Source organism: Pterocles gutturalis, unplaced genomic scaffold (genome assembly GCF_000699245.1).
Source record: "Pterocles gutturalis isolate BGI_N339 unplaced genomic scaffold, ASM69924v1 scaffold14993, whole genome shotgun sequence".
Taxonomy (NCBI): Eukaryota; Metazoa; Chordata; class Aves; order Pterocliformes; family Pteroclidae; genus Pterocles; species Pterocles gutturalis.
The window spans coordinates 419-24,397 of NW_010123291.1; the positions used below are offsets into that span (position 1 = coordinate 419).

The following is a 23,979-nucleotide window of genomic DNA, read 5'->3' on the forward strand; positions in this document are numbered from 1 at the left end:
TGCAAGCTTCATGCTGTATAGGACTTTAGAAACATTATATATTTTTGCCTTGATTTGAAGAGAAAATTACAGTTGTCCCACATAAGGACGTAAGTCAGAATAAAAGTTTTGTATCCCCAGCAGCCCAGTTTCAGGGCTACTTTTTAAACAGCACAGACATTTTGGGTGTGATTCAGGTGCTAAAAGTATGCATCCATTACCACTTTAGATGCCTTAGCATATCCAAGATATTGACATACTGCTAGCAAATATGACACCAAAAGGGAAACTACGAACTTCTCGAGCATTTAAAATGACATTGGAGAACAACATTTAGGCAATTAAATCCTACCTTATAGATTTCTTCTATGTGTGTTACAAAAATCTGAGTTGCTGAATCATAACTTACGTTTACATGTTTTCCCATCATTACGAAGCCTGTATCCTTCGAAACACTGACAAGTATAAGATCTGTCGCCATTTACACACAAATGTTCACAGCCATGATCACTCAGAGCACAATAGTCAACTCCTGCAGGAGCAATTAAAATTATTTAAAACAATTAACAAATAATGAATCAATTATTCTTCATCTCTAGTATTTGCATGGCATACAAGCAAGTAAATATAAATACATTGAACTGCTTAAACAATAATCCAGTTCCTTATCTGATAATGTATGTATAGCTTCAACGAAATGTAAGAAGACCTTGTGGTGTACTTTCCATTGGTTGCTTTAGGCAGAGTTGAGAAATCATACTTTCCTATGCTTAACATAGCTGAATGGAGTCCACCTCTCAGTACTTACAAACTGAATTTAAAAAAAAAACAAACAACATAACAAAACACTTTAGCAATGATTTTAAATAAAACCGTGACAAAGACACAAAAGCTACCTTGTGAACATTCTTCTTTAAATACAGCCTCTAAATGTCCCGATGGAAGGGGGCAGTTCCCAGAACTCACTTGTGTGCCTGACCCAGCAAGCAGAAAACCTCTCAGGGACCTCTGTGGGCTTTGGCTTAGACTATTCAAGCTTTTGCAAAGGACTGGATATGACAAGTACTATCAAATATGGTCCATTTTTAATCTCAAATATCCTAAGTATTTCTTCTCTATAATACAGAGACATAGGACCCCTGGGATCCTGCAGGCAGCACTACTGTCTATTGGCTACATATACACTGTCACTGGTTTTTTTTGTAATTAGTTGTCAGAGTAGAAATCTGTTTGCTATTCAGGTGTTCCCACAGCTGTCTTAAGATACTCGTGCCTGTGTATATGACACCAGAATTGTAATTCCCAGATATTTTTCCATTTATGAATGGTATATGTTAAATGCTAACCCCATGCATTCAGCTGTTCATTCAGGACATCCCAAAGTGCCAAAACTCTTTTTGTGATAGCCTAAGCATGTCCACGAGGTTGTAACAACTCTTGTGGAGCTCAGGAATAGGACAAACCTCTTTCCTAAATACATATGAGGAGAGGAGTATGCTGGCAAGAAGAGGAGCTATTCAGAAGGGCTCAGTTTCCTTGCACAGAGGGATTCCAGAAGCCACAGCACCATTTTAATGTTTCTGGTAGGTCTCTAAGTACAGCCTAGAGGAAAACAACTCGAGTGCAAAACTCACCTCTTTTTACTATAAAGGAAAATGGATTTTCCATTTGCAAGTTGATAAAAATCCATAGTTTGGCTGTTTCTGAATTTCCATTGGTTCTTTTAGATAAACGTCTAGATAAACGGTCTCTAGGAGGCACTATCACTGTTACACGTACTATCACAGAATCACAGAATGTTAGAGATTGGAAGGGAGCTCGAAAGATCAGTAGTTCTGCTTTTGCATTACCTCTGCCTCTTTCTACAGAGCTGCAGTGGCAGACAGAAGCAAAGTCTTTCAAGGTGTTGGATGGGGCTAAAAAGGTTAGTCTGGAGGCAAAGACAAGGCTAAAGACAAATTGCCTTTGCTGATTTGCCTCACTTCTCCCTAGATAATTTTTGACTGAACATTTATGGTTTGACTTCTGTTAAAGCTGTGTTGCCTGAGTGCAAGAAAAGCAGCAAACCCCAGAGCTACTCCAACACTCAACAAGCTTGAAAAATAATGTTCCTCTATAATCTGTAGAAAAAGTGGCCAAAACCTTCTCATCAAAGAGCTCCAGGAAAAGTCAACAGGCAAAATCCCTGTCAGTCAGGGATGAACAGATCTTCCAAAACTTTTCTGAATACGTGAGGATTTACAGTTATCTTGACAAGTACCCTTTCCCAAGTAATTTTTCTGTCTGTTTCTGCTTTCAAATAATTATTAAAGTATTATCAAAATGCAGACAGTACGAATAAATTGAAGGGGTGTCCGTTTCCCTGTATCAAAATCGAAACCTTTCCCAGGTGAGCCGAGATCAAGGAGGTTCTCACAAGACTTACGTGTGCAGGTTTTTAGGTCCTCATTGATGACAAACCCTTCAGAGCACTGACAGACATAGGAGGCCTCGGTATTTAGGCACAGTTGCTCGCAGCCATGATTGCTCTCAGCGCAGTGGTCCACTCCTATTGATTGGTGTTAATAATTGAAGAAATCAAATTGGAGCTGTAGATAATACACTATGACACTGTGGTTAGTACACGATGCCTTTGCAGAAGAAGGGAAAAAGATCAGTACAGCTTTTTATTTATGACGTATCCCCACCTATTTGAGTAACCCGAATTAATTAATAACACCTAAGTGAAATTAATACGACAACCCCACGTGAGAGATAACAAACTTGATGAAGGGCGGATCTCCCTTGACAAAAATCACAAATGGAAAATAACACAGAGTGAAGGGAGAACCTTGAAGTTCCTTCTGGTCTTGCCCGCAGAATCATACTTACTTTCTTTCTTTAGAAAGCAAGCCTCTCTCTTTTGTTCACCATAAAACAAAGTACGAATATTAGTAACTCTTTAAATACAAATAATGGCTTTCAGATTATTCCATAAAGAGTAAAATCTTTTTCAACAGGATGAGAATTTAAAATTTTAACCTGCCAACAGCTTCAAGCAGTTAAAGCCTAGAGGGGGACAAATACAAATTATCAGTCTGAGAGTCTCTTAATATGTTCTTTTTCTCTGATTTTCCTATTCCAAGTAAGACAAAATGGATTATTTTTTTTTCAGTCTTGTATGCAACTGGTTGTGTGATAGATGAAGGGTGGGGGAAGGGAGAGAGAGGTGTGAGCTGGGTTTAAAAATATTGTCTCATAGAATGGAGAGCAAAGCAGTGGGGTGAGATACGTGCACTTCCAGATGTACTGTGGAACCTCCTGACTCTGCAAGTATAGCAAAAGCACATGTTAGGAAAAAAGCTTTTTACTGAACTTCCTCATAATATTTTATTGCCAACTTGTTAATGGCTATTTTTAGTTCTATAGGCCCAAATCACTTTAGCTTAACGTGATCAAAAGTAGCGGAGTTCCCTCAGACACAAACACAGTCTCATATGTCTCTGTTTGCAAATCATTTGCAGATGTGAACAGGCATGTCTGCAGCTATTTGTTTACATAAAAAAATGGTCTGTGCTTCATGTAAAATTACTTAGTTCTAAATATTGTTGTTTATTAGTTTATTTAACTAAGCAGTGAGTCTGCAGTAAGGTCCAGATTTACCATCATACATAGACTGAGATAACGTTGGCTAGAACAAGTGAAGCTGAGGTGTCAGTTTTTACTAGCTAAAGCAAGTTCCAGTTGGAACTTTCTCCTTTTTCCAAGGATTTACATCATCATGAAGAGGCTTGTGTAACTTCTAAGAGCACACAAAAAATGTGGAAAAGAAAAAGAAAATACCCCCACCCCCCCCAGTATTCTCTGTGAAAAATTGCATCTGTTTGGCACTGTCTTTTACCATACAACACACACATGCTAACGTGAATTTTAACATTTAAATACGTTGGGTTCTCATGCTCTTTCAAAGGGCAGAGTAATCACAAAGCTGCTAATTACCAGGCTTTAGAAATTAGTATAACTGTAAACTTGGTCATCATGTTTGCTTCATTACATGTGTAAAAAAAAAAAAAGTAAGAAGAGGAAGGGACAGGATATATTGATTTTTAGATATTCAACTTGTGATAGCCTACAACCATAACTGTTAAAAAGTTCTGAGGTCTTGAAACACATCCAAGTTTCCTTAAATACAACTTTATCAATCACAAACAGCTTATTTAAAAATAATTACTCCCTGGCTTATCAACGTTTTTTTAATTTCAGTGACTTTCCTTTGGAAAGATACGTCATAAGTACATCAGGGAAAAGTGCTGCCAATATTTTCGATGATGTGCAAAATGGTTCACTGCAATAAAAGTATCTTCTAAAAACTGGCTGATGTCAAGTGGGCAATATTGTTGGGTTTTTCTGGTGCAACACTGATCCTTCAATTTAAAGAGGACATTTTGTCAACCAGATCACTGGAAATATACATATCAGCATGTATCACTGTCAGGTTTGCTGCAGTTTACATAGCCCGTAGAAATGATACAGATATTCAATAGCAAGCACTGCCTCTGTGTTAGACACCTTGGCTGAACACATTTTCCCAGTTAGTTGGATTAGAGAAGATGATGCTTTAGTTCTCTATTGGATCAGGGATCTATAGCATTACTTCACTGGGCCTGGCTTGTGGTGGGCTTCACAGGAACATATGTTTGCACAGCTCAGAAAGATCTCAAAAGGGACCCAGGAGTGTTTTCTCATTCCGTTCACACCTCGCCCCACTGCAGTAAGCAGTGGTGCAGTTCATGAGACACACGTGTTTCTGCACGTATTGCCATCGTGGCACTGGGTGTATCCAGGATGACATCTGCACATAAATGACTCTTCCATGTTAATACACTCATGCTAACCTCAAGCACAGAAGTTTACTCCTGTGGAGAGAATAACACTGAAGAATTCAAGCCAGCCATGAGGGTTTCTGAAGTAAAATGGATTAGAAAAACTCACTTATCTTAAACAATAATGGATTCTGTGCTTCTGACACCTGTTAAAGCTGATAGTGAGCTGAGGATCTGAGAGCGGATTGCAAACACTGAGCTACGCAGGACTTTGACTCCCGTAGACCTGCTCCTGTAGCCGTCAGAAGTCATGCATCGTGGCGAAGGAGGAATGCATGGTGCTACTCACCAGTGACGCCTTCTCCCTGATTTTATTTATAAAGAGTGCCACATATGTGCCACATATGCAAATTTTCTGCTTTATTTTACAAGCTGATCTAGTATGAGCCTTATTATAACAAGATCTGGAATAGGACTTAATCCTGGAAACATCACTAGGTTTACAGCCAAGTCCAAAGCCTCCGAAGGTTAAGGAAAAATATCCCAAATGGGAATTACAATTTGCCTTTAATTTGCAATTACATCCTTGGCAATAAATATTCTATACAATGATGTTCTTTTGCTCCTATACTCACCAGAGCACATCCAATCTATAAAAACTTGAATGACTTAAAATACCGTATAAATAGTAAAAGCCTGAATAGCATGGGTTGCTGTAAAAACGGCACTGTGTAGGCAAAGATGCTTCATGAAAATGCATCTTTAAGACTGAAATCAAATACAGTTCCAAACCCAGATAAATTTTATGAGAATCTAGAAATAGAATTATGTTGCTCTAGACAAGCTTCTTATTCATAAAATATCCGCGGTACAATTCTTCCCCCCAAGAACTGAGTCACCAGATCAGGCTAATTCATTTTGCTGAATATATTCTCCTTAAACTTCAACAATATTACATTGAAAATTGGCTGTGATTCCAGGTCCCCACCCAAGAAGAGCTGTAACACGAAAGTCTTTTTGAAGTAAATAGTATGTGAGATTGGTATAGAACCGTGACATCGCTGAGGCTGTTTTTACATTTATTTTTTTTACAAACTGTGGGGGTTTAGCTCCGTTACCCATCCAGTTCTTTCCCAAGTTAATGAAATATATCTGTCCCTGGCTAAACCAACTGGACAAAGCCAGGTGATTTTTTTGTTGTTGTTGTTTTTTAAAGCTGTTTGTGTCACTACAAGGCAAGGTCAGAAAGTTTCAAAGAAGTAATGGACTTACTGGGTTTGAGCCACTCTGGTTCCTATACTACTTCTCAGCTTTCCATAAATCTCTTCAGAAAACGTCTAATATACAATCTAGGCTACAAAACCCCAAACAGTATATTATTCCAACATAACTGGCTCAGTTAAAATTCAAGTTTATAAAGAAACATTTGTTTCAACCTTAATTACAGAGAAAGCTTTCACCCTTTCAGAAAGGAAACCATTCACAGCAGGTTTAAGAAATAAAAGCAGATGAACTTTATTGTGTCCAAAGGATTACTCACTTGTGCATGTTTTCTTATCTGGATTAAGTCTAAACCCTTCTTGGCACTGACAAAAATAGGAATCATCTGTATTAACACATTCCTGTTCACAGCCGTGGTCCTGAATAGCACAATAGTCTGGTCCTAAATGGGAAAAAGTTGTGTCAGTGAGGCACATAATTACCCTGTGTAAAAACCAGTTACTTTGTTTTCTTTTCTTTAGATTTATTTTATTTTTTCCCTAGGCATCATTCTGACTTTTTACCATATTGTTTCAAACTATGAAAATAAAAAGTTCCTTTTTTCCAAATATCTGCTATACTTAGGTATACCTGATAGGTACACTTTATGAATTCTTCAAGAACCTATGTACACCATGCAGTACAGAAGTTAGAATCTTAAATATTTAACATCTTGCAGCTAAGCCCTACACATTGCCTCATCAAAATTGCCTCTTTATTTTACTCAGAGCAAGTTAGAGATGATCTGTAATAAATACACAAACATGCTTTTGAATGCCATTCATTAGATCAAAGCAGGACAATCAGGTCCTCAGGAGCATTCGTGTTTTAGCAGCTCTGGGTGTTTGCTGCATCGTTCTTCCATTCAAAATGATTACGGAAAGGAAGAGGAGCGAAGTCTAGAAACAGCCACTACTTGTGTATAAAGTACCTTAAAAAGGAAAGTAACTGTGCAGTAAGCACTGGGATATTGACCACATCGTGTTTACCACCACTGATGAAGCCAAAGAACCTGATGTTCACTTCGATGTAGTCTCTGGCCATGACTTAGCTTTCTATCAGTGAAGTTAATTAATTCATACTAGTGAAAGAATGGTCTTAATCCCTCAGCACTGCTAAAAGTAGATAAACAAGTCACACTTTTAAAGACATCCAGGCACTTTTGAACACCTCATTACACAACATGAAAGCTGATATTCAGAGGTTAATTATTATTCCCAGAGGCAATTGGCTTCCTGAGGCAGGAACTGTTCTTCTCTTGTATGTGTGGTGGGCTAATGCAATTGAGCCTTTATCTATAAGGAAAGCCCTTAGCAATAATAAACCACCAATATTTCCAGGACAAATAAAGTGGAATGTGACTTTCTAAGAACACCTGAGAGAAGTATTTTATAATTTATGAACTCCATATATTTATAGAACATTTCCTTCACCAAAGCTTTTTATGACAGCATATGCACACACACACACGTAACACAGGGATATCTTATCTGTTTACTAAAAAAAATTTAAAAAATATTATTTGTTCAAGAGTGCACTGAAGAGACAAAAGCCATAAAGCTACGTGTGTGCACCAGAGGAATATAGCTGTATGCCTTCTGGACCTATTCACTGCTGTGCTGAATTTACTTGCTCAAACCCTTGCTAACTGAAGTGTGCAGAACAGACTTCTCCTTTTTAACCGATTCTGAAAATGACCACAAGAGTTGAAAAATATGTGTTATTATCTTTGCTGAGAACCTTGAGGCTCTTATGTTGGGAACACTAAAACCAGATTTCACAGGGTTTCATTAACACAGTGCAGATTAAGGATGCTAACACGAGGTCTCTACCAGCTACAGCTCATGTGAGCCCACCCACAACTCAAACAGGGGCCTCCCCTAAAGAACAGCAGCTGAGGCTCAGCACCCTTAAGGACAAGCAGAAGCTAGCATCTATCCTCTTGAGGGGAGCAGCAAGAGGGGCAAACGTCCCCTTGGTAATAAAACCTCTCCCTGCCTCACTGACAATGGGAATTTGCTGCTCTCTTCCAGCGCACACAGAGTACTCTGCTGCTGTTAGGGCTGCCCTCACGAGCCATGCTCCTTGTATTTTGTTCTAAGAAGTTTGGAGTAATTCCCACAGAAAACATTTGTCAGATATTCGTGACCGTACTGATAACATTTACATTTTCAAGCTTTTCTTTGTAGCCACGAGCATGAAAGCTTACTTTCTATTTTTGAAAGGAAAGCCAGGATTCTGAGATAATCACGAGATCTCCTGCTTGCTGATGCAGCGATCTGGTCTGGCATGGGTGTGAGTCTCTGCTAGCTGGTGATCATCCCCAAGATACAGTATGGAAGCCAAATATGTAGAAATTTATGTTAAAGGCTTTAAATTTACAAACATTTTAAATCCAGAGATCTGAAGTTTGTTTCTTCATGTTGTTTACATTGACTCGAAGGCAGCATGATTCATAACAAATGGGAGCTAGGGGACACTTTTCCTCTGAAAAGCTCTCATCTTCTCTTGACTTTTGCAGCGTGAAGAACTACACAGTTCTTTCATTCATTCTTTATTTTATTAGCAAGGCTCAGAAGATACTGAGTGTAAGGAGAAGGGGCTTAGTAAGTTTTATTTATACTTAGACTCAGGACATGCATCTTTAAATAAGATGATTTGACATAGTATTTGTTCACTCCTCCCTGACTATTCCTTCTGAATCAATCTCTATGGCCTACCATGTCCAGTCGCTTTGGTTTTTCCCTAATTGCAACCAGATGGAATTTTCTCCCTTAATTTTAAACTAAATTAAAGCATTTACAACAAAACAGAAGGCAGTTAACATGGCAGAGATGCACAGAGCTGTGAGAAGCCTTGTCTGTGGCCTCTGCCCCTTGGCTTGGGAGCTGCATTTAATGTCAGGCTCTCACCTATGTTTACGATGAAAAGTTACTAGGAAGGTACATAAAGGTTTTCCCTTCACATTTCCTAAAAGTGAGTTATGACATTAAACACTGTGGAGGTTTTAGCTTGTTTTCCCAATTACTGGAAGAGCACCTTCTAGTCCATTAGTTCCCCTCCACTTTATATCCACTCCATCTCCAGTAATTTTTGAGCTTGTTAGCCTGGTATCGATCAAATTTGACAAACCACAAATAAGCAAAGCCATGAAGTTATTATAACTTGGTGGAAACATGGAAGCTTGGTAAAAGATACTGATGTTGCCAGAGCTTTGGCACACTATCAAAGAATTCATTGTCAAGAAAAATCCATAGGAAAATAGGCTGCCATTTTTCCTCTGATTGTAGAACTACCCTATTTAATTTTAGCTTGTCTTACAAACCAAACTGATTATAAATTGTCTTGTACAGACTTGTTTGTTTACCTAGCTAGGGAGATGATATTCTAATTGAAAAATCTGGATAATCAAAGAGACTATGCAAGACAAAGCTTTGGGCTCTTACTGTTGAAAAGGAGCCCGGTTTAATGTTAAAAGCTTCCTGTTCATAGGAGTGAACTCTACCCTTAGCCCCTACTCCCAAAAGCCAATCTACCTCCAAAACAACTTGCATTGTTTTCAAGACCTTTGGCTTCCAGGATACTCCAACATTTCCTATTCCTGACGCATTATCCAGTGTTCCCAGGACCAGTGGGAGTATTACTGCTGAGAATTGGAAGACAGAAGAAGTACAAACTGTTCAGAGTTAAACCTTATCACAACTTACTTCTGCAAGTTCTTTTGTCTGGATTTAAAATGAACCCTGGGCGGCATCTACAGTAATAGGAGTCCTCAGTGTTAACACATTCATGTTGGCAACCTTGGTTATCCAAAGCACAGTAGTCTACAACTGAAAAAGAGCAAGACCAACATGTACAATTAGAAAAACAAAACCAGAACAATTATGCATAGATATTATGGTACTAGTTACACATAGTAGCTATAAAAAAAGAAAAAAGCTGACATAACTTCTGTCCTGAAGAACTTTTCTGCAAAAAGTAGTGCACTTTCAACACCAGTCGGTAAATCAGATTTGATATGAGTCCTGGATCATTTCTTCTACCCTTTGAATATTTATCAACCCTCAGATTGTCAGGAGCCTTCTCAACATGTTTTCTCAGATCTGGAAACCGTGCCTCAGTCAGTAACTCTGTCCAGATGTTCACACTGTAGACCAGGGTGTAGCAAAGTTTGTTTGATTTAGTTCTGTCTTCTGTCTCTCCAGTCTCACTCCTGGAGTTGCTCTACTTCTCCTTAGTTCTCAAGAGCTGCTCCTGCAGCCTGAGTATATAGGAGACTTACAGCAATATCGTCTACACTGAGGACAGTCACAGAACTCTAGAAGTGCTCTAGAATCATCCTGTACAAAGCAGCTGCGAAGCCTGAGAACTTCAGACTGATATTCACCACTGATATTTTGCTTATATAATGCCTTTTATATGAGAGAAATAAAATATCATAGCTACTCCAGTCGCTGACTTCATAAGTCTGGTCATTTCTTACACAAACCCATATTTACAAGATAGATTGCCAAAGGGTAATACTTTAGAGTTTGCTCAGTCAAGCCCATTCAAAAGTGCTAAAGATGTTAGATGATTTTTCTTTTTTTATTTCTTTAGAGGTTATGGTCTTTCTTCACAAAGACATTCTTAGAAGAAATTAAAGATAAGTTACAAAGCAGGTGTTCTGTCCCCAAAGAGCTGCCAGGTCCACGTTAGGCAAATTTACCTGATTCTTTCTGCAGAACATAGGAATGTGCTCAGCTCCACGCAGACATTTGAGGAGACAGATTCCCTTTCTTTGCCAGCTAGGTAATTTTTTCATTACTTTATACTGCTGAGCCTCCTGAACTGATTTAAGAGGCAGTAATTTGTTTTAATGAAATCAGTTCCTTCTTCAATAGCCCTGCCTTTGCAAATCATGTGCATACTCAGGTGTGCTAAGATATTTAGTCAGGGTCATCTAGTCAGGAAAGTGGATAATCCACTCAGTTACTCTGAGTTTCTTTTAACTCTTCAGAATGTTTGTGTTGAATCAAGTCAAATTAGCCTACTTTCTGGCTACTAAGTGAGATCATTTTCCTGGCAAGTGCCTTCCTGTTTCCAGACTGAATAGCTTCATATAAAAATGTATTTACTGAATATATAGTTCAAGGATATAATGTGTCATACAATTAGTCAGCTTTCCTCTTAAATTAATTCTTACCACATGCACATTTTCAAGTATTTTAAAAGACACATTGAGAAATAAGTAGGCCAAAGAATACATAATTTTTTTCTATCTAGCACCATACCTGGGAAGCAGGCCATATGGATCGCTCCACAGAGTCGCCTCCTCCTCTGCATTTAAACCCTAATGAAATGCGTTTCCACCACAATACCTGCAACTGCCCAACTAATGATTACAAAGCTGAGAACAGAATAGAATAGCTCCAGTTGGAAGGGACGTACAACAATCATCTAATCCAACTGCCTGACCACTTCAGGGATGACCAAAAGTTAAAGCGTGTTATTAAGGGCATTGACCACGTGCATCTTAAACACTGAGAGGCTTGGGGCATTGATCACCTTTTAGGAAGCCTGTTCCAGTGTTTGACCACTCTCTTAGTACAGAAATGCTTCCTAATGTCCAGTCTAGACCTTTCCTGGTAGAGCTTTGAACCATTCCCATGTGTCCTATCCCTGGATCCCAAGAGAAGAGATCAGCAGCTCCCTCTCCACGTCCCCTCCTCGGGAAGCCGTAGAGAACCATAACATCATGCCTCAGCCTCCTTTTCCTGAAACTAGACAATCCTAGAGTCCTTAGCCACTCCTCATAGGACATCCATTCCAGCCCCTTCACCAGCTTTGTTGTTTGAGAGAAAACTAAACAGGTCTTAGAATGCTTTATTATCAACATCTGAGCAACTATGACCCTAAGCACTTTCAGGTGACAACCTCTTGAGGGAGGAACTGTGCCTTCTTACAGCTATGTAGCTGCTAATGTACTGTGGACAGAAAGGAAAAAAAAACCCAACGAAATAACTAATTATTCCAGGCTTGCTTTTTTCCATTTATAGCCTTCTGGGGACCTCTTACTCACAGAAGTAGGTCTGTTGGCCCGTAAGAATAATGAGCATTACCAATTTAAATAATGCCTTTCCACTAACACAATTAAGAAGTGAGAACATTCTCTTGACAGTTACTTTTGGAGATAAATATTGTTCCCTTATTTCAATAGTTTTGGTATACAAATTGCCCCAGTTCCAGGCAGGCTTCGCCTTGCAGACTGGCACTAGCAATTGACCTACAAATTAATTTCACTTTTAGCTTTGTGCTTCATTTCAGTGGTACTGGCTTAGAAGGGAAACTTGTCAACAGCATAACAGTCAGCAAGTAAGTGAATTGAGTTAAGTCTTCCTGAAAAGACTGAGAAAAATTATAAATCTATATTTCTTCTATTGAAGTACTCTAATCCTTTAGTTGGTATGCAGAAAATATACACAGTTTGTATAAGAGCAAAGCAGAATAATATTTCCCTCTTTTTGTTTTATTATTTTTATATTTCTGTACTGAGTCAGGAGATACACACTAGAATGTGAACACTTAAGAGATCTCACTGTTTTTAATGTTAGCGCATGCCTATTTCAATAAGAAACTTTTCTAAAGGATGAATGAATGATCTTTTTACTGAGAAAGCAATTAATTCCGTTGTCATCTCCCCATGTTTGTTCCACCCTGTTTTTCTTGCTTGGAATTAGTTTGTAAATGATGAGAGCCATCTTTTACTTCCAGTTACCAGTTCTGCATTCTGGGTGCTCACATTACCCTCTCTGAACTGTGGACAGCACAGGTCACCTTTCTCTGGTATTGCTTTTTTGCTCCTGTGATGTTTACATAGGTTATTCAGGCTTAAGAGAATGAAGTAAGTTAAGGAGAAGGGTAGAAGAAAAGGGTAGGAAAAGAAGGTGACAGAATAAGCAAAGGTATAAGGAGGATGAAATAGAACATAGGGGAATAGTAAAGCAGACTCATAGAAGACTCGTAAAAACCTAGAAAGCAGCCAGAAAAATCTAGTGGTGCCAGGACTGCAGAAAGGTGCCAGCAGCCAAATCACTGCCAGAAGAGGTCCCAAGCCCAACAGCTGCAGCAGTACAGAGCCAGCCTAGCACCAGCGCCGGGAAAGAGAGGACGGCATGTCCAGCAACACCAAGAAGACAGACAGAGTGTCCAGCAGCACGATGGAGAAAGAATGGCTCATTACCACCAAATTTTAACTGACAGGATTTTGTTCGTGTGCATTCATTAATGGCAGCTAACATGAAAAGTTCTTTAAAAAGGCAAAGTGATAGTGCTCTGCCAGCCATACTTACCACTGAGCAGACAGTTTCAAATATCGTTTAGTCAATAAATTTGTTCATAAACGGCGTGTTGCAAACACTCAGACTGACTGGCAGTCACTCTGAATAGAGACATTGTGAACTGCTGGTTGTGAGATTTTATTTCATTATTACCATTCAGGTAACTGGCTGACACATGTGTCAATAAAGCAATTAGCACTGCCTTTGATTCTTAACCAGATCAATTCACCCATCAGAAAGGAGGAAGAGAACATAATAAACCTGTCTGTCAAATGAGTTTTCTGCACTTTCTTATTTACTTTTACTGGAGTTAAAATTTTAGAAGTCTTAGATATCTTAGAGAGAAACCTTTGGCTCTTTGAGAGAACAGTGATATGTGTGTCCTACTGAAATTCTCTCCTTATTCTCTGGATGAAGAGGAGAGAGTAACCTTAATGAAGTCACTGCTTTTTACAAAACTGTCGTTGTTCTCAGTGGTCTCTGGTATATGTGTACACCAAGATCCTTCTTCTGATCCTGCTCACTTGATAATAAATACCTGACAGAAAGGAATGGTTTAACTAGCTTAAGAGTAATGAAAACTGAGAGTTATCACTACTGATTCAGTACAATTACCTAGTCTCCTTTACAAGATTTTCCAGCAAGAATGATTATTCATTGGCGATCACACCTGCAGAAGCTGTACATTCTTGGTAGTAGCATATTCCTTAAAAATTTCAAACTCAGAAAAGTCAAATTCCAGAGACTGACAGCTAACAGGATTTGCAGAAAAAATAGCATCAAAACCGCAAATTACAAAGACAGTCTTTTCCTGTTCAGGAAATGTAAAGAGGCTAAGTTCTGCACAGGTAAAACATAAGTAATATACATTGAACCATTCATGTGCATCAGTAAGAAATGAAAAAGTTAAATAAATGCAAAAGAAAATTGAAAACCAGAAGTGCTTTAAAATCACAATTACTACTGCTAATTATTGCAGGGGTATGAACAGCATGAATTCATGTTTCTTGCTAAACCAGGTATAAATGAATAGAAATCAAGTGGAGAGGAAAGATAGCTATAACATGCAAGATACCATAGTGAACCCATGCCTGAACTGTATTTTGAAAATAACTGAAAATAACTGAGAATATGAAAGCTTCAAATGTCATCAATAGAGATTATAATGGGCCTGTACCTCTCCATGACAGAGTCAGTGAGGAGGTAGAAAAAAATGTTAAACATGTATCACAGCTCCAAATAGCACTCTTCAGACTTTTCAGAGAAATGATTAACAAGAAAAAAACAAGTGTCACTGTAAGAAATGTAATAAATGGCATGGAAATATTCTGAAGCTTTAAAAAGAAAAAGAGACTTAGTATTTATTATAGAGGATAATCTTAGGTTTGACACACAAAAAATTTCACCAAAATTTATTTTTATCCCTACGATATTACGGTAGCTATCTTCCAGCTGAGAATATCTTGGGCTGTAAAGGACCTTTCAACTTAATAGAGAGAAAATAGTAACAACAGCTGATGACACTAAGCATGAATATTTCAGATTAGAATATATGGTATGAAAGAACTGGGGATGAAAGAACCTACCAACAGAAGTAATGGATTTTCTGTCTCAGGATACAGTCAAACAAATAGCACAGAAATATATGGGTTATCCTAACACAGATAAAGGTCATGAGGACTAGCTAAGGTTATTGGATGAACTTCTGTGGAGTGTTAGATGTAGAAATTTGGGCCAGAACATCTAAGAGGTCTTCTAGCCTAAATAGCCATCATTAGCTGTAATTTCAAATCAACTCCACTTCAGAGAGCAGGTTCTTAAAATGGTATTTTAGTGGCCAAATTAAGCTAGGGATAAATTATGTTGAGAAATTTCAACACTTCTATACTGAGATCACGAAGCTACAAGTAAGGGAAACATTTCTGAAGAGTAAATACAGAGTGCATATTCTTCAAAGTCGCATATGTTATCCTAGTTCTAAAAAACCTCAAAACCTCACATGTGTGTCCCATGTGAAAATATGTGCAGAAAGCTCAGTTCCATAAACTGTCTTCTATTTTGCATCTCAAAATAGGATTATCCTGCAAGGTAATAGCTCTGTGAAGGTAATAAGAGACAGATTATATCATGTTAGGGTTGTTTAAAATTACAAGAAAGAGTAAGCTATTGGACAAAAGCATTGTGGTGGCCTCTGGCAGATTTGGGGCCAAGGATTCACTTGGATTCACTTCCATAGGATTTCAGCATGTGATTGAAATTAAGCATGCATTTAACTGCTTGCCTGAAGAGAATACCTAACAAATAAGGTGATTTTTTTCAAGGACTCACTAGGGTTTTTTTGTGGTGGATACCAGAAGACAGTATTTTCCCAAAATGTAGCATGGGATGAAAAGTTTACAAGAATGCTAATAGCCTAGTGAAAAAGATTATCCTAAAAGTATTTACTGTGTATAAATGGGGAAGAAGAGTAAGATACTTAAATAGTAATAGAGAGGGAAGTATGTTTTATCTTAAAAAATCATTATACTTTATTAACACACTCACTCTTTTGAGCTGTAATTCTTAGAGCTGATGTTTGCTTCTTTACTGCCCAAGGCAAGAATCAAAGGCATATGGGTTCTTAAAGGGAGCTAAACTTTCCTTAAAGTCATCTTTCCAAAAAGAGTTTGAAATCTCTCCTGGCATGACCATAAAACCAAGTGAGAAATGGCAAGAAATTGTCCACTTCCAAGTTTTTCCATGTCTAATGAAGAGGAGCTACCAAGGTTGTCTGGCTTCATTTTTGAAGAGACACATATATCATGCCAGTACATTGCTGGCGATGGATCTAGAATAAAACATCTGGTGTGTTGTTTCAAAACAGCAATGTTACCTTCTGTGTGAAATTAGTTGGAACAATCTCCCCAAGTCACCATTCATATGTGTCAATATGTATTCTTCCTTATCCACCACTCATACAGGAAAAAAGAGCTCCCCATCATTGTCTGTTGCTAAACTGGATATTAATTTACATTGAATTTCCCTTTGGTTTGTGTCAAGAGATAAATGTGAATTGCTTAACTCATACTCACCAACACAATTCTTCCCATTTGCATCAAGCTCATACCCTTCATAACACTGACAGACGTAAGACCCAGGTGTGTTCACACAAATCTGCTCACAGGCATGTTTCTCCACAGCACAAAGGTCCTGAGCTACAAAACATAATTGCATGAATATGAAATTCTTTGACCTTCTGTAATGCACAGGTAGACTACAAATCAAAAATAAATTCCAGGAACCTATGAATAACTCTTTAGGGATTAGGTCATTTTGACACTGATCATGCCAATGTTCTGTCAAACAGTGAAAGTCTAATGCCAGCAGGAACAATCATTCGCAGCTAAGGAGCTCACTGCTTCAGCTGAAGGCAACGACTATTGATGGGCCAATGGTGCCTAGTAGAGTTGCTTCACTGTATGTTTCTCTAAAAAGTTTGAAGGGGGCATTCTTCAGTTTTCTTGGGGAAAAAAAAAAGTGTTTATTTGTGTCACAACTCTCCCAAATAAACTGTGATGAGTTTGGAAAGAGAAAGAAAAGGAAAACACAACACCAACAGACCTGGGGATATTCCATTTCTGAGTTTCATAATTTTTCAGTTTTGTGCAAAATATCATAGCAAGTTACCCCTCCCAAGCAAAAGACCTCATTAGAAAAATTACTATGACAAATACGGTCAGTTCAGCACCTGGCCAAATGAAGCATATTGGGCTTTCTTTTCCATAGACTAAAGGTTTCCGAGAACCTCAGGTTTCCCCAGTAAAATCTCTAGAAAGCAGAGTATGTTGTGTTGCTCAGGATCAGGCTCAAAGACTGCTCAACACATAACGATCTTTTACAGCTACGAAAAAAGGCTTTTGGAAAATGTTTGAGAAAAGTAGCCAAGCAAATACAAATTTTCTTTTATAGCTGTCTGCTTCATATCAAGCAGCATGATGAACAGCATAAGAAGTCGTTTAACTCTCTTGTTCCAATATAAACATGCACAAATAGATAATTTTCCAGCTTGCTTCAGCTACATTTCCTCTTTTGTAACATTTTGTGTATTCATGTAAGATCTGAACATGTCAAGAGAAGAAGGGAAAAGATTAAGATAAACAAACAAATACAGTGTAATGAGTAGAGAATAGCCATTATCTGACACAACCACGCTTTCTCTGGAAAAGTTAGACTAGATCATGTGAAAGGAGCATCCTTTGCAAATCACAAGTATTGTAGATTTTCTTCCTTTAATGCAAGGAAATATTTTTTTTAGAAATAATGTTAGAATAAAATGTATCAAGGAACAAAACTATAATTCCAGAGGAATGCACCCCTTTCCAGCCTGAAGCAAAGTTATAAATTTAATGCTGATTGAATCCATTCAGTTAAGAGCTTTTAAGAACTGAGTACTGATATGGTATAATCTCACAACATAAAAAAAAGGGAACAGAAGAATAAAAAAAGGAGTATAACTTTTGTTACAGAAGAATGAAAAGAGAGTATAAATTTAGGTACATACCATTCACCTTTTCTGCATTGTTTAAATTAGAAAGTGTTAAAATACACATGTAAAGAAGCTATTTGTTCATGAAAGAGCTGACAAATACATCCAAACCTCAGGTAAATACATCTGGTTTATGTTGATCATGTATTGCACTAAACATAAACATGATGAAGATTTATTTTACTTAGAGGCCAAGTGAGGAACATGTTGTCTCTGTGCACTGGCGGACAACCAGCAGCCAATGAAGGTAACTAAAATGGTCACAGACTGTGGGTTTTTCCATTGCCATTCTTCCCCAACCTCCAGAAATAAGCTGTCCAGTTTGTCCAGGCTTGGTCCCCTTTCCTCATGAATTCTGTTACTTCTCTGGCGAGTTTTTAGACCTAACGGTCTGACCTTGTCTAGATTGCTACTGCGTAATCTCCCTCCTTCACCAAAGATTTGCACCATCCTAGCACATAAGGCCAGTTTGATGGCTCTCAATATTAGATTTCCAGTGATAATTGCTAAAATTAGTTTAGAGTGATGATGTACAAAAAATTCATTAGAAGTAGACTACAAACACATTGAATGACTCATTTCCCTTTCATATTTAGCAAACTGCAACGCAGTATCATCTGATCGATGATCAAAGCAAGTATGCAGTCAAGCAAATCACGCGTGACAGGTAAGTGGGGAAAACTACTGTAAGACTGAGTCATCGCTAAAAAAAAGTAAAGCAATGCAGCAATGGGTTTCAACAAATGGTCGAGAGGGAACATACTGAGGGCTACTGTGCATGGGTCACCAGTAGGAAAACATACAATTCCAAAATTATCCTGGAAATTAATCTGTAATTTGAAGGACTGCAGTGCTGTGCCCCAAAGCTGAACTACTGGCTGATAAATGCTATGGAAATATAACACAATAAAAAAAAGTAAGACACAATAAAGAAAACATTTTTCATACTTGTAATTCAATTTTTTTTAATTGACTCACAAAAAAAATCAATTGTCAAAATTGATGTTAGGGGTGAGGATAGGGAAAATGTGTGAGAGGAAATTTAAAAAAAGAGAAATTTTGAATTTTAAATAATTTCCAGAAAATTGAAAGCAAAAAAATTCTTTCTTAAATTTTTTAAAAGAAAATTAATAGCATGAGGAGGGTTTAAAAGAAGGGTTTAAAGGACACAGAAGTTTTAAATGAGAAGCATTTTAAGAGGTACACAATGAAAAGAAGAGGTCAGATAATATTATTGATACGTGATTACACAGTTGGGGGCCATCATTTGGGATTCTGACCACCCTCTTTCTGAAGAGCTATAGCAAATATGCAGAAGCAGAGAAAATAGGCTGTGTGAAAAATTGTTCTTATCACTATTCTTGTCTTAGCTCAGCTGCTAAAACAAATAATAATTAAGAAATATTCCAGACTGAATTGATTTTTTTTTGCTTCTTCTTGAGGAAACAAAACACGAATAAAGTGTTCAATTAGTTCCATTTAACACAAAAAATTCCCCTAAAATTCACACACATCCATATGACGAATCTCTCCATTTGGTGCAGGATGCTGGTGAGAAGGACTGGAAAACAGAGATTCCTAAAAGTAACTCATCCTGTGTGTGACATCATAGGAGGTGAACAGCTCAAAAGCAGTTTCCTGCTGTAGCCCAAAGGGTCTGAAGATGCTTCCACACAGCAGTGAGAATGCCCAAATCACTTGGTGCTCACATTCTTTTGTTTCCACTCCTGTTTACTGAGGTTCTGACTGACACCATGTGTCCCACTGCACATATAAGGACTCTAATCCCCAAGCTGCAGGGTCACCTCAGACACTGACACAGTGGGCATTAAGTGTTTGATATAAAATACAACACTAAGTAAGAGAGACTAAGAACCCTCTAATCCCAAGCTACCTGATTGTTTTATGGCACTCTACTGAGATATGAAACATGCAAGTTCAAACACAAGGATAGGATCTGAGCCTTCATCCTTCACCTTAATTCTAAGTTACCAGTTGTGAGGGGTACATCCTATGCTCTCATGACTGTCTCCTCCAGCTTTTTGAAAAGACGTTTTCCAAAATATTTATTCTGGCTAAAATCAGTTTGGCAAATTTCACTTGAATCCATGCACTGTCGTGGGATAAGAAACTGCATTTTTATCAAGTACGTATTCCACAAGTAATTAAAAATAGTATTACATAATTTCTTTAAAATAATGGTGGACACAGAAATAAATTTGGCATACTCATTTAATGTAGTCTGCTGTTAATTACTAGGAAGCAGGTTAAAATGGACAAAAGAAATACTGCTTACAAAGATCACAATTAAAGTAAAATACAGTTTGTTATTATAAACCATAAAACCAATTACTTCAAACTGAAAAAAGTCAACCCTTTTAGAGAAGGAAATGAGAGCATAAGCAAGACTTTTGAACCTATTCTCTGAACGGCTGCAAACGCTTCTACTTCAACCAGCAGCTAGGAAGAGATTTTCAGAATGACAAGTTATCTCACAGTTCTCTAGTACGGGGTTTATGGCACCTGTCTGTACTATTCAGTACTGGTTGCTATTGAGACAAGTTACAAAAGTAGTTGGATTTACTTCGTGTGAGATAAAACAGTTCTTTCTTTGTTGCTTCATTGTTGAACTTATTAACACCAATAAAATTCAAATGCAATTTTATGCAGTCATGGTTTACACCTGCAGAGCTGTGTATAAAAGTGAGATTGATCTATTTCAGAAAGAAATAAGAACTATAAGAACTTCATTTACACAAAACAAGAAAGAGAATTACAACTTCACCTCTTCAGACTCTCTCTGATGAGTACCATTAATTACATACTGAGCTCCATCCTTCTTTATGAGCCCAAGAAAAAGAGTATGTGATGTTAAGCACTTTTGGGGAGCATGAAAGAGAAACGTTAAGAGAGATAACATACTGCTGCAAGTCTTCTGGTCAGCATTCAGAATGTATCCTTGTTTGCATCTGCATACATAGGAGCCAGGGGTGTTTATGCAGAAGTGATCACAGCGATGCTCAACAATACTACACATATGGGGCACTGAAAGGAAAAAGTAAAACATTATTAACTGCTGGTCTTACTTACTTGTGGTCACAACTCAAAAAAACCAAAAGATGTAGAAAATTTTACTGAAGTAATTTAGAAATTTCAATTTAAGTGTTGACAGTAAAAAAAATAAAAATGGAAGCTGTAAAAGGCTGTAAAAAAATCCTTAATGAAGAGTACTACATATTTATCCTTAAAAAAAAGTAGGAATTTAGATATTTCTCTCCGGCTGACATTGGTGGCATGTTTTTGAATATGAAATTACATGTGGAATGGAGATATAAACAAAATGAAAATATACAATAGAGTATCTGGAAACACTAATTACCTGGTGGTCCCAAGAAAACAATGAAACAAACCTACCACATTAAAATTTAGAAAACCAGTGAAATTTAAGTACAAACTGTTCTGGAGGACATTCAATTTCTTGAATGGAGAAACTTACCACACAGCACAATACTAAAGAATGACTAGAAAACAACTTGATGAAGAATCTTCCTTGCTTAGTTATCAATGCTGAGGAACATAAAAGCAATACATGACAACACTGAGGTCATTCATCTCTAAGATTCAGTAAGTGGGAGCTGAGCTGAGCTACACTCCAGAGTGTAAGTCTTTCTGAGTTTATTTTTAATCGGTTTGCATTTTATGTAGCAAGCAGTAAAATGCAACAGACTGAGACAGTAATAAACAAAAAGAATAGTGGGCCCATTCTGTCCAATTATTTTTCTCCAGATCAGTATTTGGGAACTAAAAAATCTCCTTGATGTATTCTTTCCACTGGAGCATTGCTTGTATGTAATCTCTATAATATATAAGTGAATTACTTCTCAGAGATCATCGTGTGGAAAATAATCTATTTTGCTCAGCAACAACTAGAGACTGATGTGCTCCTTATTGCGCTTGGTCAACAAAGCTCAAAATTTATGGAATAGATATTAACAGTAATCTTCTAGCAGACACAACAGAAGCCTGATAAATAACTTGACATGTGGTATGTGTGGTACTCGTGGAAAAAAAAAATGTGGTTTTGAGAGACATACAATGTATCTGGTCTTTGGACTGGTTACCAGAATTATGCATCTGTTACTAATATACAAACCACCACAATTACCAAATCTCTTGATCAGCTTTTTTGGATCTCATAATTTTCTGCCATAATAAAACTTCTCAAGTACTTTTATTTGTGTGAATACAGACCTCCTTAGACTTCCTCTCTTTTCATCTTTCTGTTATTCTAAAAATGAAGTTTATGACCTCTGATACTTTCTAAGCAGAAGTTTCCTCCTGGCTATATTTCACTAGCTTTCAACATCAGGTATAGCTTCTTATGACCAAAGCAGCACTTTCAAATATGACAAATTAAAAATATCCTCATTTCAGTAGTTTAAGCATCAGAAAATCTTACCATATACTAATGCTATAGAATGTGCATCTATAGAATATTACTCCAAAAACAGTCAGTCCTCCCACATCAAAAGAACATGAAGTTGCAAAACAGAGTACTAAAAAATGAACAAAAAAAAAAAAAAAAAGAAGTATTCAATGATAGGTATCCCAATAACTCAGTCCCTTCTGAGAACATATTGTTACCACGTTACCAATCTTCTGATATACTATCACATATATTTTTTTCCAAAGTGTCTCTAATTTCAATGAATCAGTGGTATCCCGGCCATCAGTCAGATTTCTGTGCTGAAGGACACTGCTGCCTGTATGATTTCTGCAACCTCATCAGCTGCAGGAGGTGTTTGGTAGACACAGCCAGGGACTAAAGTAATAGAAAGGGCGATCTCATAGTTAAGGAATTTGAATGTGAGCTTTGCAAACTAGATTTTATCTCTGTCTATGTCACAGGGTCGTTATTTGATTTTGGGCGAGTCAATAATACCAGTATCTTCAAGCAAGCATCAACCTCTGTATGTGTTCTGCTAGAGACACTCGAATCTGGATTTGCAAGAATTCAGGGCTCTCTCAGCTACAAGGGAAGGCTGCAGAGTTATGACTGGTATGTTATATTAGTCTAAAAATGCTCAGTGCCCTGGAAAATTAGACCAGGGATTGCACAAGGTCAAATATTTACAGTTAGTGGGCAATCCCGACAGTCTTAACCTGGTTTCTGCGTCTCCATTCCTCCAATGTAAAATGGGGATGACATCACTATCTACTTTACAGGAGAATAATAAAGACTTTGCTCTCGACTGCTCCATCCCAACTTCTGTCTCACTTCTCTGCTATTCAATCTCCACATCCTTTCCTGGATTCTGTCCCCATTTCTGTTTCTCTTCTTTTGAGTTTCCAACTCTTGCCTCACTCACTCCTCATGCCTCTGATTTCCCAGGGTATTGTTTGCTTCTTTTTTACCTTGCTGAATGGTAATAAAAAGAAGCCACTGGGATCTCCTGGCTTCAACTGCTGTTTCTGACACCCCCAAACTTTTATCAGCCAGAGGCAGCAACTGTAGGGAGACGTAGCAGAGGATGGTGCACAGCCAGTTTATGTGGGTTCTTCTGAGAACAGAGCTGCTAGGCAGCAGGTAGCCTCTGCCATCCATGGGTAAACAGCAGTTAATTTAGCTTACTTTTTATTTTCCCCACAGAGCTTCATCACTTGGCCAGGTTTTTCTCTTATTTTCACAGGAACCATGAAATCGTGTTCCCACAGCCATGAGGGCAATCCAGACACAAGGACCGCTCAGGTCCCAAGGTATCTTCCCACAGCATGAAGCCCAGCAGACTGTGTCCCAGAAGACTTGATCAGAGGGGTGCCTTCGACTGCTCCAGCAAAGAAATGAGGTGTCCAGATGCCTGACTCAGCTACTGCCTCTGGGTCCACATTGGGGAAGACTTAAAAAAATTTAAAAAAATCCACATTTCCTGGGAGGAATGTAGGTGCTGTAGGGAGCAGAGGCTAGGAGATGTAGATCGCTCTCTTGAAATTCAGGAAGTTTCATCGCCCAGACTCAAAAGAATATTAAGGATCCTACCTGCAGTTCAGTACCTTAAATTAAAATCCGTAAGCTGCTAACAGCTGAAATTCTCTG

At 37.9% G+C, this 23,979-nt stretch overlaps 1 protein-coding gene across 1 annotated transcript in view; it reads right to left on the reverse strand.

Annotated features, from left to right (window-relative positions):
- Window positions 1-388: 388 nt before the first annotated feature.
- Window positions 389-23,979, reverse strand: part of LOC104464975 (matrilin-2-like) — a gene marked incomplete at its 3' end in the record, with an annotated part of 39,090 nt that continues 15,499 nt past the window's right edge. Inside the window, 7 exon segments of the mRNA XM_010077858.1 lie at window positions 389-511; window positions 2,405-2,527; window positions 4,758-4,874; window positions 6,322-6,444; window positions 9,749-9,871; window positions 16,432-16,554; window positions 20,808-20,930. Of these exon segments, the coding sequence (XP_010076160.1) occupies window positions 389-511; window positions 2,405-2,527; window positions 4,758-4,874; window positions 6,322-6,444; window positions 9,749-9,871; window positions 16,432-16,554; window positions 20,808-20,930 (855 nt within the window).